The sequence below is a fragment of the Rutilus rutilus genome, assembly GCF_951802725.1.
Source record: "Rutilus rutilus genome assembly, chromosome: 9".
NCBI classification, from domain to species: Eukaryota; Metazoa; Chordata; class Actinopteri; order Cypriniformes; family Leuciscidae; genus Rutilus; species Rutilus rutilus.
Window position 1 is genome coordinate 20,080,536 of NC_140223.1, and position 16,278 is coordinate 20,096,813.

Genomic DNA, 16,278 nt, shown 5'->3' on the forward strand with positions numbered 1-16,278 from the left:
CTCTTGTCAGGACATATAAGAGTGGCTCGGGGGTGAATAACAGGCGGACAGAGCTCTTCCTGAAAGAACATGAGCACCTGAGAAAGTAAGAGCCTTTCTCCTCTGTTGCCTACTTGATGAAGTACTCTGAATTTCACTAAATGCTTGCACCGTTTTGTGTGAAGAATTTTTTTTTTCTTGAATGAGACAAAGTTGCTGTGATATTATTATTATTATTATTAAATTTTTTTTTTTTTTTGTACACCTGAATTTTCTGATAGGAAGTAATTTATTTGTTGGCGTTACACAAGCACTAGGCCTGCATGATTTGGGAGCAAAACATTTATTTTTTTATAGAAATTGACATTTAAAATTATTTTGTTTTTAGGCTCTAGGTTTTGTTGTTTATTGTGTGATTATATGTTAATATGATTATATAATAATTATATAATTATTAATATTTCTAAAAAAGTTAAACATGAAATATTGCTACTGTAAAAACGATATTTTATAAAATCATATAATATTAACAATAATGATAATTTTATTTGATAATGCATCTGTAAAATGACAGTACTGATATTTATGGCTGGCTGTCTTTATTTTCAAACGTTAAACCATCAAGCTTTTTGCCAGAAAACACCAGGGAGCCCTTAAATCTTCTCTTTTCGGTTAAGCCTTAAAGGCCTTTCACACTGTACGCGACTAAACGGCGCCAATGTAGTAGGACGCAATGACGCTCTTGAATCGGAAAAATAGATCCCAATGGAGATATTCACACTGATCAATCGCAGCGCGACAAAGCAAAAAAAATATTTATTTCCGACCTGTGTACTTTTTTTATTATTATTTTTTTTAACCCATTTCCGCGCGATGAAATGAGCCGTCCAATTAGATTTGAGCTTACCTGAGCCGCTGCTGTTGCACAAAAGTGTGAGAGTGGTGGTGCTGTTTTGTAAACCTGTTAACACTGAAGAAAAGTATTCTGGAAGAGAGAAGAGATTGAATTCTTGTAATCATTGGTGTCTGAGAACAGATTTATTGTTCTTATACAGATTATCACTTCTGTTTATTTTCCACTGAATTATGCGATCTGAAGAGCTTGAAACAAGCGTACACAGCGCTGTTTTCTTCTGTGCTTGTTTGTTATGAGTCAGAGAGCTCTTTAGCGCTAGAGCTGTCAATCATATTATGTGATCATAACTCCTGCCTGAGTTCAGCACGGTTCCGCACATAAACAACTGAGAGAAACATTTCTACAGATGAAACATGAAGCCAAATAAATATATGATTATGATGATGTATGTTCTGTATTCGCTGAGCTTCACCACGTCACGCTTGGTGTGAAAGGGCCTTTACATGGTATTACAACTTCATCTCCACCCTGTCTCAACCTAACAGTAAAGATAGTGGTGCAATTCTAGTCCTTCTAGAGATTGTCAATGGTTGAAGAGAGGATGTACACTTCAGAGGAGCCCACATTAAGTGAAGTGACTGACTCGGGTGAAAGGGAGAGAATAAGAAACTCGAAGCGTAGCACTTCATCACCTATTGTGTCACAGCCACTTTGCCTGAAGAAATGAAGGAAGGTTACCTTTAATAGGCACACTTTCATTCTCACGCTCTCAGTAACTCAGCTAAGCCGGTTCTATCTCTCTCTTGCACCGTTCTGTGTCAAATTGATGACTTAAATTTGTAGAGTCATCGTAAGCGACTGCCCTGACTGCTCATGTAGACATGGCGTAATTTGGTATAACAAAGGATGGGTGTAAAATTTGCACTGGTTTTAAAACTTTAAAATGAATCGATGGCCTGCGGTAAAAAATTTGACAGAGCATTTGCTCTGGGTCATTTGTTTCATAGCAGTGCATCAGTTTGCTAGAGATAAGTAAAAGAGACCAGTGACAGAGATGAATATTACACTCATGCTTAAAGAATCATGTGGATTGATTATTGCCTTAAGAAAGCTTGAATAAACTAGCTCAAATGGAAGCTTCCTGGGTTCAACTTATGAAATTAAACGCACTTTCTTATAAAGGACTATTTAATTTTCTTTTAAAGTGAATGCAAATGGGTGTTTCTGGACAAGGTTTGATTTGACCAGTTGAAAATTGTTTGAATCGTAAAAAAAAAGAAAAAAAAAGTGTTATGAACCAGGATAGAGTCCCAAAAAATCCCATTAGTTTTCTCCAAAGAGAAATAAGGTTTGATCTGATGCTTCATTTTTAAAAGATATTTCATAGAAAAATTCCTTGTAAAGCACAACACCCCATAATTATACAGAGAAAGTGCAATCACAAAATCCTAGCAAACAAATCAGGTCGAAAGAGCTGTTCAGCGACCGCCCACTGCCATGAAACTTTGCGAATGATGGGTGATAGACTCAATTGCGCTCTCAAACTTTAAAATTGATCAGTTTCCACAAAAATATTTAGGAGCACTCCTGTTTTCATCATTGAAAATAAGAAATGTTTCTTGAGCAGCAAATCAGCATATTAGAATGATTTCTGAAGATCATTTGACTCTGAAGACTGGAGTAATGATGCTGAAAATTCAGCTTTGCATCACAGGAATAAATTACATTTTGAAATATTTAAAATTGTAATAAATTTTCACAGTATTACTGTTTTTTTTTTTTTTTTTTTTTTTTAATGCAGCCTTGGCAAACATAAGAGACTTCATTCAAAAACATAAAAAAAATCGTAACCTGAACTTTTGAACAGTAGTTAAGGCGAGACACCACAGGTGAATAGGGTAAATGTTTTAACTAGCAGATATCACCATGAAACTTTCCCAGCTGATTACCTACATTAAGATGAGAAAAAAATGTATTACAAGTTTTCTGTAATTTAATGTTTAAATATGCAAATTAGGTAATATCCAATTAAATATGCGCTAATCTGAGTATTGGATAAAGCCAGGTTAAAAATATTTTTTTCATTGTGTTCACATATTAGATGGGAAGAGGGATTTATGGATATCTACTTTTGTTATCCTGTAAATCAGAATATACTGTCAATATACTTACAAATCCCTCTGTAAATGTCTTCATAATATAACTAGGTACAAGACTGGAAAGTTTGGTGTCTATATAGGTGCTACTGAAGTGGAGATTTCGGACTTGGAGTATGAGAGAAAAGTCATTTTGAGAGAACGAGCTTTAAAGATTTATCATCAGCCAATGAGATTGCGCATTCAGCCCTTTTACTTTCACAATTGGTTGCTGATAAAAAGAAATGACCATATTTGGATCCGACAGAATGGTCAGGAGAGAGAGAGCTTTCCAGCGGTGCATGTGATGACAGGGAGCAGACCGCAATCACGTAGCAGCATGTTGATTAAGATCGCCAACTTATGTTGAATTTATGAGAAATCTACAGACGCAAACAGACAAAGTGTAATAAAATAAAAACCTAAATGTGTATTTCGGACTTTTTTTCACCACAAGTCTGAAAGAAGACATGTTATTGAAGACAAATATCCCAAAATCTCAAAATTGACCAGTAAAAAAAAAACTATGTTTTTGCCTGCCGTGTCTCATTATATAGAAATGTAAAATGTATTGATTTTTTTTTTAATACAATTATTGTTAATTTACAAGTGAATATAAAAGTTTATTTTTTAAAGTGATTACATCATTCACAAACCTTCATGGGATTGTAGGTTTTCCATCATGATAGGTGTTTATACAGAGTTGTGCACCTTTTTTCCAGATTTTCATATCAAATCAAATCAAAATCTGTATTGCTATGACTGGTTCATGTCTGAGAACTTTTTTTTTTTGAAGAATTTTTTTAAAATCTTAACAAAAATAAATTTGTTACAATTTTTTGTTACAATAAATAATATTTCTGGAACCAAAGCAGCTAAAAAAGTGGGCGGTTACTGTTTACTGTTGTGCAGAGTGGTAATTGGCACTGTAAGCTGGCTGAATGCTGAGTGTGTATGTGTGCTGCCTCCTCTCCCTGCAGTCCTGGCCACATGCCCTCTTTGTTTCTCAACATCAGTGTGCCCTTCCTTCTCTCAGCTCAGTGCCTCACACCAGAGTCTGCTGGGGGCAAACACAGGACATAGAGACTTCATTTACACTTCTAGCATTTGGACTGCTTTGTTGTTTTCCCTTTCTTTTTCTTTTATATGACTTCTATTGACAATGTTTAAAGGCACACTATGCAGTTTTAGTTTTTGTCAAACATCGCCCCCTAGAGTCGCTGTGGAGTACTTGTATTTAACGTTACTGTCGTAGATACCACTCACGCAGAGCCGTCTCTTCACTCTTCCGACCGCGCTTTCTTCGTCGACTCTGCCATGATTCACGTCTGAAATGCGTGCGAGTGTCTTCCATAGAGGCTGCTTCATATGTTGTTTATGTATGTGACGTTTTGCCGTAAAGCAAGTCGCGAGATTTGTCGGGGCGCCACCTCTCAAACTTGCAATGCTGGTTTTTCCAGCGGAGTCTCCCCCCGCTTTGCTATCGGGATGATTTCGAAGCTGTTATATTAAGGTACAAATCTTGCATAGTGTGCCTTTAACATTTATCTATGATCCAGAGTATCAGACCATTAGTATTGTTGATGTATTGTACACCCATAAGCTGTAAAAATGGTAACAAAGAGCTGCGTATGCATGACTTGGGCCGTGGTTGTCTCCTCATCTTCCTTTGACATGCTTCTCGGCTCTCAGAGAGGAAGTAATCTGGTGTTATTGCTTGAGCCCATTCCAGAGTAAAGACCATTTAAAGACATTAACAGCTATGACAGTCTGACTCATAGATTACATTGTGCACTCAGAGAAAACAGGGAGGGAGACTGGAAACACATTCCAGACAATTACTCAGTCAAATAAGGAAAGATGCGACGAGAAAAAAAAATTAGCAATAAAAGAATGAAAATAGGAACTTGTTACTGGAACTGAGTCTGTTCTAAAGAGCTTTTTTGCATATATTCAAATGTTTTTTTCACTCCTTTATGGGTCTTCATAAAATCATTTAGTACCCTGTGTCATAGTGTCAATCTGCTGATTTGAAGTAGGCCTGGGGATTAAAAAATATAGGACCTTATGGCCTGAAGATGAAAGATGGTTCTTACTAGTGTTGTCAAAAAAATCTATATTTTTCAATATGTATCGATACTGAAATATCTGAACCGGTTCCAAAACTCTTTTTTCTGCAGTATCGATACACTGATAACAGCTGCGCATTCTTGCTCTCTCTTCTCTCCCACGGCGAAACACACACCCACCTCCCCTCACTCACTCGTCTCATTCGCTCCGGTTGAATAGTGTTGGTGCTGGCCTGAATTTTATGGGGTTGCATTTTGGTTTTGTTCTGAAATTCCAGATGATCCAGAATCCAGATTTTTTTTTTTTTTTTATGTAGTTTATCTTCATGCAAAAATCAGCTTTTGTATCAAGTTATGTTGAAACACTAAATGTAATGGTAGAAAATGAAAACAGTGGAATTAAAAGGGGAGATCTACCCAAGTGTTAAAGGACAAGTTCGGTATTTTACACTTAAAGCCCTGTTTACAGATCGTTTCTGATGAAATAGAACGGTTAAGATTAAAATTTTGACACATGCTGCTGTCCCGAGAATTTTAGGTTTATTTCGCTTTCCCCCCCACCTCCAGAATGGGTGTATAGGTGCACTCGAACATATCCTTCCTATGCTTTCCAAAATATGGAAAGCATATTTTGCAGCGATTTTTGTATGAGCATATCAGTGAACACCCCTGACCACTCGGTGAGTTTCATCTCTTTGTAAACGAAAGTTTAATGCGTTTTAGGAAGGATATGTTCGAGTGCACCTATGCACCCATTCTAGAGGTTTTGGGGAAAGCGAAATAAACCTAAAATTCTCGGGACAGCAGCATGTGTCCAAATTTTAATCTTAACCGTTCTATTTCATCAGAAACGATCTGTAAACAGGGCTTTAAGTGTAAAATACCGAACTTGTCCTTTAAGAAGTCGGGTGGTCAACATGTCATTAACTCACAGGGCAAATGTGTAACAAACTCTCTGCAGATGCAAACTGGAGAATGAAAATTCTGTCATTAATTACTCACCCTTGTGTCGTTCCAACCTGTAAGACTTTTGTTCATCTTCGAAACACAAATGAAGATATTTGAATACATTCTATATTCAATCTGTTCATTATATAAAGCGATCCAGTCTGTTCAGAAAATTTGGACTAAACCGTCGATTCATATGGATTTGTTTTACAATCTCTTTTATGAACTTTTTGAAGCACCAAAGTGGTAGTTGCTTGGACTTTCAATGGAGGGACAGAAATCTCTCAGATTTCATTTAAAATATATTCATTTGTGTTTCGAAGATCAACGAAAGTCTTATGGGTTTGGATCGTCATGAGGGTGAGTAAATGATGACTTTTTTTTCTTTTCATTTTTGGGTGAATTAACCTTTTAACATTGGCTACGTCACATTCTTTTTTACTTATCTGGGGTGCGTTTCCCGAACAACGACGTAACTCGGTGCTTAACTACCGTAGTACGATGCATCGTTGAAGAAACCAACTAGCTAGTCCCAACTGTTTCTGAATGTATTAGTGCTGTTTATGTCCAAAACAAACTTAAAGTAATTACACCGGTCAGCTCCTCTTTCACAGCTGGCTTGAAAATACACAGACTTTATTGAAGTTGATCCTAGATTAGTTAGTTGGCGAACTCATTAGTGAATTACTCCTCGTTTGTACTTCTTTCGAAATGGTGAATTATTGCATGGTACCGGGATGTTCAGTCCGCGTCCCACCCCCTGGAAAAATGAGGAACAAGTGTTTGTAGTCTCAACCTCTCTACAAAGAAATGACGATTTTTGCATCATTATAAGCAGGAAATCCGTATTTCTCCCGATACAAAGCTTAATGCAAATGGGGGAAGTGTCCCTTTAACAGTCATCTTTTTCTTTAATAAAGAAAAGAGATTGGTATGTGCACAACCAGTTTGTATGTTCTATACATTATGTAAATGTGTGCATTAGAACATCTTACAGATGTAAAAAAAAAAGAAATGTTATTTATATATATATATATATATATATATATATATATATATATATATATATATATATATATATATATATATATATATATATATATAAGCACTGCGCACATTTATTTCTTGGGAACACAGGGCAATCAGGGAGGCTTGATTTTCACTCACAGCTCCTTTGTGTGTGTAGTGTGTGTGTGGAGACAGAAGGACTCCGCAGTCATGCCTGTGTGAGTTTTGGCCCATCTCCACTCATATCAGATGCAGCCAGCAGGTTAACGAGTCTTTGAAAGTCATATTCAGAATTTAATTTGCATGTGTCTTTGCTAACTTTTTGACGTGAAGTGCCATTTTTATTTTATATTAGTAATCACTATGTCCATTTGTAAGTATTATACTATAATTAATACTATTAAAACAGTACATACTGTTAGAACAATTAATACTATTAAAATATGTGTAATAGGGCTGGACGTTTACTCAAACTTCACAATTCAATTCTATTTCGATTCACTAGTTTGCGATTTAGATTTGATTCAACATCGATTAACTGGGGCCTTTCAGGTACAGTATGGCTCGTTTCCTCAGGGAAAATTTCTCAACTAAAGCTGTAAACTATACAGGGAACCCCAGTTGGTACATTAATATATTATTAAAGTTTAAAATTAACTGATTTGTATAGGCAATTTTTATTGTATATTGCATTTAAATGACACATAAAGAGGTTTTTATAATAATAAAGTTATAATAATAAAACTTTGACATAAATATGTTTCTACTTTTAAATATAAACATTTTAATGGTGGTTGGCATGAAAACATGACGGATTTATTGAAACATACATTAAACTTTTTCTAACTAATGAGTTGAATTAGTATTAAATTAGAGACATTGACTGGCTTTTCTGAGGAAAATGGGACATTATGTGACCTATTTTTTTTTTTAACAAGTGACCTATTTTTTCCAAGCTGTTTTATTTACATCTTTCCATGGTTGAAACACTGATTACATGAAACATACAGATTTCGGTAAGTCGTTCTGTATCTTTCAACATAACAACTTCTGATCATCATTCATCTTTATTTCATGCTGTAACTAAAAGCAAGAGATGATTTAAAAAAAGAGATGATCCAGTCACGTCACGTGACGCTTGAACTGAGGCACTACAGCAATCTGACGCCACATTAAAGAGCGACAAAACAGTATTTATTGTTTGCATTTCGTAATTAAACTGACAGAATTCGAAAACTGAGGCTTTGTTTCATATCAGAAGCAACAAAAGCACAAAGCCTATTTCAAATTTATTGGATGGGAGTCGTGATAAAATGTTCTGTTCATTCATCAACTGGGAAAAAAGGATAGACTAAAAGATTGATTCTTGGGATTTAAGAATCGTTATCAAATCGAGAAATACATTTTTAAACCAGCCATATATATATATATATAACACACACATAGAAGTCATACATTCTATTATTTTCAAAGGGTTGTTTTGAGACTCAAAAGCAGATTGGTTTACTATTTAAAATGTGGTTAACTCACATTTGGCACATGGTTACGTGTTCATTTGGATCCCTGACATTTCTAAGATAGACAGCTTAATAAAAGTTGGTAGGCCCAATACTGCGCTCTTGTACTCGTACGCATTAAAATGCTCCAATACCAAAAACTGATACCACGCAGCATGTACAGTGTTTGTGTGCAGACAATCAAACACCGACTGGTAATGGAGATATCAGAGAAGGATGTCTATGAAGGAAATGTATCTAGTTATTAGAATACTAAACAAATTAAATATCCATGCGGCACGCCTATAGCCTATAAGTGCGAGCTCATTGAGCGTGCAGTGCCACAGACGCACAAGCTTGTCGAGCACATCCCTTTTTACATGCATTGCTGGAAAGTCTGTAGTTCAGTCAGTTATCTCAATAGCGAGGAACATATTACAAAGTTAACTGCTCTTGATTGCTCACTCAAATCACTCAAAATGCCCGTATCGATGAGTATCATTGTGAAACATTTGAGTATGTCTTAAGTGAACACAAACAGTTGAGAAAGAAAACGCTGTGTAACAGTATATTGGACACGTGCAGCTCTTGAAGTGACGGCAACATAATAAATCTACTGTTGTCTTTGTCCTTAATCTAATTACAAAAGACAGAAAATCACCCACTGCTTTTGACTGAATCTTGACCTTTTGTAAATTTAATAAGGATTAATCTATATTTAATTTATAAAGTGAAGACTATGCAGTGTTGTTTTACATATGATTACTTTTCAATTTCTGAAGGCTACCTGAAAATAGTGATGTTTCACTGGTATCTAACAATTTGAACCACTGCCCCAACCGGGCCACTAGAAAAAGTCCTTAGAATTGAGCTCTAAATATCAGCAAGTAGAAAGTATCAGTATTGGACTCGTTCTGGAAAAAGTGGGATTGGTGCGTCCCTAGTACATGTTAATAAATATCACTCAGTATGTGTAATTACACTGAAACAAGGACACCTTAAACTAAAGTGTAATCTAAAATACTTATCATAATATTCCTCTCTCTCTTTGTTTTGGCTTGTGTGCAAGCATTTACCCTCCTGTACGGTCCATTGGTTGCTGATACGTTCTCTGCTGACTTCTTAAGATTTTTAAATACAATTACATTATCCCTTCGAATCCCTTGATTCCATTTTGAAAGCTGTTATCATATTGTATGAAATTGTTATTGTACTTGAGGTGGACACTTGGGATCCGAGCATTGTAGGGTTTCCAAGATGTCCATTTATTTATTGCATTGGAAATGCATTTGAGTTGTGCCCGTATACAGCTACAGTCCATTAGCTCATCTAGAGAAGAGATTTTTTTCTCTCTCACTCTCTCAAACATGATGGCTCTTCCACCAAAAACAATAAAACAGATCCAAGTACAAATGATAAAAGTAGTTTAGCAAAGAGCAAAGGACCTTGAGTCTTAAGTCTAAAACACTGTGTGAATTGATGCTGAGAACAAAGCACAGCATTAAGAAACTTGTGCCTAAAGCATTTGTAGTTCCATCATTGAGCACACAGCGTTTACTTACTAGTTCTCTGTGGTGCTGGAAAACTCAAATGTCATGCTGAAATCATTGGATAGGTACAACCAAACCAGACATGGTAACGCAAATTGTTTGGCAAAAATGTTACTGATTGATGTGCTCTCTCTTTTAGCTCATTATCTATCAAAGTAACCTCTCCACCTGTATTTCCATGAGTGAAGGATCCAGCAGATGGAGCTCACCAGCTTGGAGCTCAGACGTCTTTCTCACTCTCCTCTTGTCATCTCTGTGGAGCTGGGGTATAAATCTTTCCTTGCATAGGTCGGCCATAACAATGAGGCAGCTTTTCTGATGAGCCAGCAAGATTACTCTGTCTGCTAGTTTCAGGGAAAAAGAGAGAGGTTGGCTTCTTGACTGATTACTAGGACTCATTTAAGTACAGTTCCCAATTTTAAAGCCAATTTAAATGTCCAGTGCCTAGCTCCAGGTTTTAAGAGCAGGTCTTTAAAGGGCGGGACTTCCCACCTCTTTCCATGCCATAAAATGAATTCAGTGGCAGCAGCTGTCAGCTTCAAGTAAGTGGGCCATGGGGTATCTGTTCTGTATCCAGGAGTTCATCACCCTACCGTCTGCCCTGTAATCACAAGCTGTGCATTCAGTGGTAGTACACTACCAGTCAAAAGCTTGGACTCACTAGAATTTTTCTTCTCATGATCTTCAAAAGCCTTTGATCTGTGCTTTTTAAATGCTTGAAGATATTTTGTCAATTTCCAACCGTAAATATCTAAAATATTTATTTTTGTGAGTGATTGCAGGACAATCGCGAACATAAATTAACAACTTTAAAGGCGATTTTCTCAATGTTTAGATTTTTTTTGCACCCTCAGATTCCAGATTTTCATATAGTTGTATCTCGACCAAGTATTGTCCTATCCTAATAAACCATACATCAATGAGAAGCTTATTTATTCAGCTTTCAGATGATGTATAAATCTCAATTTCATAAAATTTACCCATGTGACTGGTTTTGTCGTCCAGGGTCACATATGATGATTTGGTGCTCAAAAGCATTTCTTATGATTATCAATGTTAAAAACATTTGTGCTGCTTGATATTTTTGTGAAAGCCATGATATTTTTTTTCAGGATTCTTTAATGAAGTTCAAAAAGTTCAAAAGAACAGCATTTATTATTATTATTATTATTATTATTATTATTATATACACTTGATGTACATGAATTAAGTGTACTTGCTGAATAAAAGTATTAATTTCTTTACAAAATTTTCTGACCCCAAACATTTAAACTGTAGTCTGTTCTTAAAAAAAAATCATTTAGTATCATTCTATATTTTACAATTGATGAATAATAGTAATAATACATTGATTTTGATTAACAGTTTTTGGTCCCTGTAATTCACATATTTTCATTTGTTTTGTTTTTTAGTTTTGATTAATTTTATTGTTATTCTAAATTGTGGAAAATAGACACAGATACAGAACAGAAGGAAATGTGAGTGGCGTGTGCCATTTGAAAACTACAAAATTATCCCAAAAAAACCATGATGCTATCTTTCATGTCCACAACACAAAACAGTGCAGTTATGTGCCAAAAATTTTGGGTTGGAGAAAAAAAAAATCAGATCAATAATAATGTCTTGCTACCAATAAAGAATGAGTCACTGTGTCCAAACTTTTGACTGGTGTTGTAGCTGGAACAGGACGCATTACTAGATTGCTTCAGTGTGGGTGCCAGATGCAGTTCAATGAGAAGCAAAATTATTGTTCTTAGCTATAAGTTAAAAGTTTTAGCAGAAAACATTGAGGCAGAACGTGACAATATACTGGGAGAGGTAAAAGGGCAGTGAATGGTTTTAAATTAGCTTTATGCAAAATAATCTAGTAATGACTGCAAAAACAGATTTAGGCCCTGGGGTATTAAGATGTGTTTTGGTTGATCACAAGTGGACGCTGCTAAATACAGGTGTGAACGCGGTGTAAAACATTTGTTGTGGCTGAAAAAAAAAGCTGATGCTCTCCGTATGTTTTTCCGTCGTCTCCGGACGCATACATATGCAAATTGCGCAAGCTCCATTAGATCCAAAGATCTGAAAAGGCCCATACATTTACCTGCCCATAGACCCTCCCCTCGAAGAAATCAGGACAGAAGTGGTTGGAAGTGAACGAGGTGGATTAAAATACCAGGTGTTAACAAGAATGTGTCTCCCTCGACCAAATTGACCAAGATCCGATCGACCAATACGCATCTTTATACCAGGTGTAAACAGGGCCTTTGGGATAGTTTTCTTTACCAGTGGAGCTTGTGTGTCTCATACATTGCATCAGACCCTGACATCTTTCCTATCTGCTTCTGAGACGATAAAGAACTACAGTAAATCCTTCAGCTTGAGCTTGTCTCGGCCTATAAAAACACAGCGAGAATTGGACCTTGACACCCCTCCCCAGATACAGCAATGCGCATTTTATAGCACGAGCCCGGTGACAGAAGCGTAAAACCAACACAGTCATCCCATGAACTCTGTCAGCTATCCACGGCTCCATACATGTGTGCTTGCATGAGTGTTTTTTTAATAGAGACATCTTCCGGCCTCTGTATATAAATGAGTAAAAAGGTTATTTTAGAGTTGGAGATTAATAACATGCATTAAGTCAATCAGGGAATCAGTTTGAACTTAAATGGATAGTTCACAGGTTTGGAACAACTTGAGTGCATGAAGTACATGAAGACAGAATTTTCAATTTTTAACATATTTTGCTATTATTTTTTAATAAACGTGTCGAGTTCTTTGAATATTTATTTATATTTGAATTCTTTTTGACTAGTGATGACACAAATGGATCATAAACCAACATTTTTAATCCATTAATTCAAGAAAATAACAGTTTAAACTGCTTCACAGAAACGGAAAGTCCTTATTATTAACTCTAACAACAATTTTGCTTTATTTTCTAAGACTATTTTTCACATTCACATATATGCTAGACAAGGCAGCCTCATGAATTTTGTCTTGACATGTTAATGCCCAAAATAAAAAGCTTTTACAATTATTGTGATATGCAAAATATTCTGTAATTTTTTTTTAATTTAGTTTTTCCTTATTTGTTAATAATATTTGTTATATTATTTCCTTATTAGTTAAACTATTTGTTAATTTTTTTATTATGAATTGTAGATCCTAACTGTAGTTGGTGTTAAAGCTTAGGCTGTGTTATTTATGCACATTTCCAACACTAATTTAAATACATCAATATGATGCCTGAACCCATTAAGCAGCTCAGAAAAATGGCTTGCCCTGAAAGGCTGTGTGTCAGTACACAAGTGGTGTGCTGCATGTGTTTGCATATATTAATGTTGAATAGATTCAAAGATTAATTTACAATTACTTTAAATTTTAGGTTAAAGGTTAGCATTGTTCCAGGACAATTAGATGACAGCTCAGGCAAAGCAGAACTGAAGTTAAAATATTTGTTGGTAACTAGGTTTGGGTATCGTCGGAATTTTGGCTATTCTGAATCTGCTTATCGATTCCCAGTTTTCAAACCTTTAGATATCAAACATATTTATTCTGTCTTTTTGCAAAACAATGTTTCACACGTTTTCTTTCTCAACCGTTTACATTCACTTAAGTCATCATAACCAGGGCTTGACATTCACTTTTTTACTTACCATCCACTGCAGCTAGTGGTTTTCCAAAGTTACTAGCCACTCAGTATTTTCACTGGCCACAATTTTGACATTGATACCATAGAGAAAAACTGCCATATAGATTTTTTGAATATCTCATAATTTGGCAGCATGTATATTAGGCTGCTGTCACTTTATTTTTAGCGTAAACGAATTCAAGATGGCTTTATATGCGTGCTTTTTGGGTGTGAGGCTGTGAGCACCAAATCTGCGGTAATGAGTAAAATCATGCGCAATATGTGCAATACCATGCCGAAATTCAGGCCCTGTAACAGCAACAATATTCTTCCGGTGCAAATGAAACAAGTGAGTGAGGGGAGGCTGGAATGTGTGTCAACTCGCTGTCGGTTATTGGTAACAACATCTGGTTTCATTCAATTATTTATTTATTTATTTATTTATTTATTTTTGACCTTTTCTGCGATGTTCTGGTCAAATTATGTTGTGCAATCTAACGCACTCACATTTCATTTCATTGTAAACGGGTGCTTTTCCCAAGGATAGTCATATCTGATCAGATTTGTTCATATTTGAATTCATTTGGATTCATTTCACTATGGAGACAGTGATTTAGTGACTTAGCTAATTTGTTTTGTTTTTTCTTCGTTTCTCGGAAATATTCTAAGTATCAATCTTAATTGGCGAATAAAATGCTGAGTACATGGTTTGCAATGAACACTTCTTGAAACACGAGCCTCAAGGGGGCTGTGCGGTATGCCGTGTGTGTGTGTGCGTGTGTGTGTCTGTAGGGGTTTGTTATTGGGCGCTGTGGAATAGGTCTACACACCAAGCCTTTTACACATCTCTTGTGTATTTCTCTGTTGAAAGGGGGTGTGGGGTACTGTTGTGGGTAAATCTTCATTGCCAAACAACTCTGTTCAGTATATGATTTCTAAGCTAAATAGTAAAACATTTTAACTTTGTTTTTGGAATAGCACACACTACTGTTCAAAAGTTTGCTCTTTTGGACTTTTTTCAGTAATATATATATATATATACTCAGAGCGTGGGTTTAAACTTTTTAGTTTGAAATCGCGATGTACAGTTTGCATATTTAGAAACGCATGTATTCTCCTGTGTTAGCGTAGGTTAATAAATTATTTACATTGCAAATCTGATTAAATGATTAGATTAGATAGAGTTTGAGACGTGCCCCATGCATGTAAATGATAACATTTTGTGTGGAGCAGCATTTACTGTGAACGGAGCTGCTCTGCGACACATGTAACTTACACGCATGTAAATTAAGCGCATATACAGTATATTGAACACGCAGGGCATATATTTATAGAATTAAATCGCAGCCTTTGTGAATTCACAGAAGCCCTTTGCTATAGTATGTTTTTTTTAAATGGTTTTTAATACATAGTGCAGTCTTAGAAAACGGTCTAATAATGTGGTTCATTGTTTCTCGCCCGTGGAATGCGCCACTTTCGGTATTTTGCCGGTTACTCGACACGGGTCAATTACAATCGAGGATATATTTAAATCGAGTGCTCGAAATAAATCGAGGAATCGTGACAGCCCTACTAAAATATCTTACCGACCACAAACTTTTGAATGGTAGTAGCCTACATCTTCTAATCTTTCAGTTTTTAGACAATTAGAATTTCATGTGCATAATAGATATGCTCTGCTGAAAGCTTTACAGAACTAAATTGTATCACTGTAATTTTCAGACTGGCAGTCATGTGTAATACTAGCTAATGTAATTGAACTAATAGCCCTGCTGTTGAGTTCAGAATGGATCAGGCTTAATGGGGAGACAAGACTACCCCCTGGTTTCACAGACAGGGCTTAAGACTAGTCCTAGACTAAAATGTAAGTCTGAGCTGTTTCCACTGAAATAAACATGCACTGACTGATCTTAAAAATATATCAGTGCCTTTTTAGTTTTAAGATGCACATCGGTAATGTTTTTTTCTAAGCATGTTTATAAAAATTACTTAAATGTCCTAATTGATCTATGGTCTAATCCTGGCTTAGTCTAAGCCCTGTCTGTGAAACCGGGCCTACATGTGCTAGAAGTTTTTGTTGAGAACTTCAGACTCTGCATTGTCCCCTCACTAACTTTAATCTTCAGTTTCAACTGATTTATTTCCTTTAAATTTAATTTTCTTTTTTAGGCAACCAAGTGGATAAATGTCTGATGCAGATGATGAAGATTAATGAGTCTGAAGGAGGCCTTATTAATTATTTATCAGGATGAAATGCAGATCATGAATAAAGGAATCTGTTTGGTCAAATCCCACAGGATGCTTAATATTTGCCCTGCTAATTGCAATCTAAACTGTGCAAAATCAGCATTCATTAGCACCCACTGGGACAATTCATACTGATTAGTCTTTTCGGGAACTCACATACTTTATCTTTGCCGATGCAGGTTTGGCTTTTTATTCAAAGGCTTCATTCATAAGAATTCATAAGCTCTTAAGTCGACAGCCGTTTGACAGAATGGAGCTTCTCACATCAGTTTTGCTGCACCTTCAAAGCATTTTACAAGATACCAAGATACATGTTCATGTGTCTGTGAAGACAGAGCCCTGTTTTGCAGTGGTGGGGCTGA

At 35.9% G+C, this 16,278-nt stretch overlaps 1 protein-coding gene across 1 annotated transcript in view; it reads left to right on the plus strand.

Moving 5' to 3' along the window:
* gosr1 (golgi SNAP receptor complex member 1) overlaps positions 1 to 16,278 on the plus strand; it is a 31,310-nt gene that overhangs the window by 6,072 nt on the left and 8,960 nt on the right. Inside the window, exon 6 of the mRNA XM_084418351.1 lies at positions 11 to 85. Coding sequence (XP_084274477.1) covers positions 11 to 85 — 75 coding nt within the window. The remainder of the gene's footprint in view (positions 1 to 10; positions 86 to 16,278) is intronic.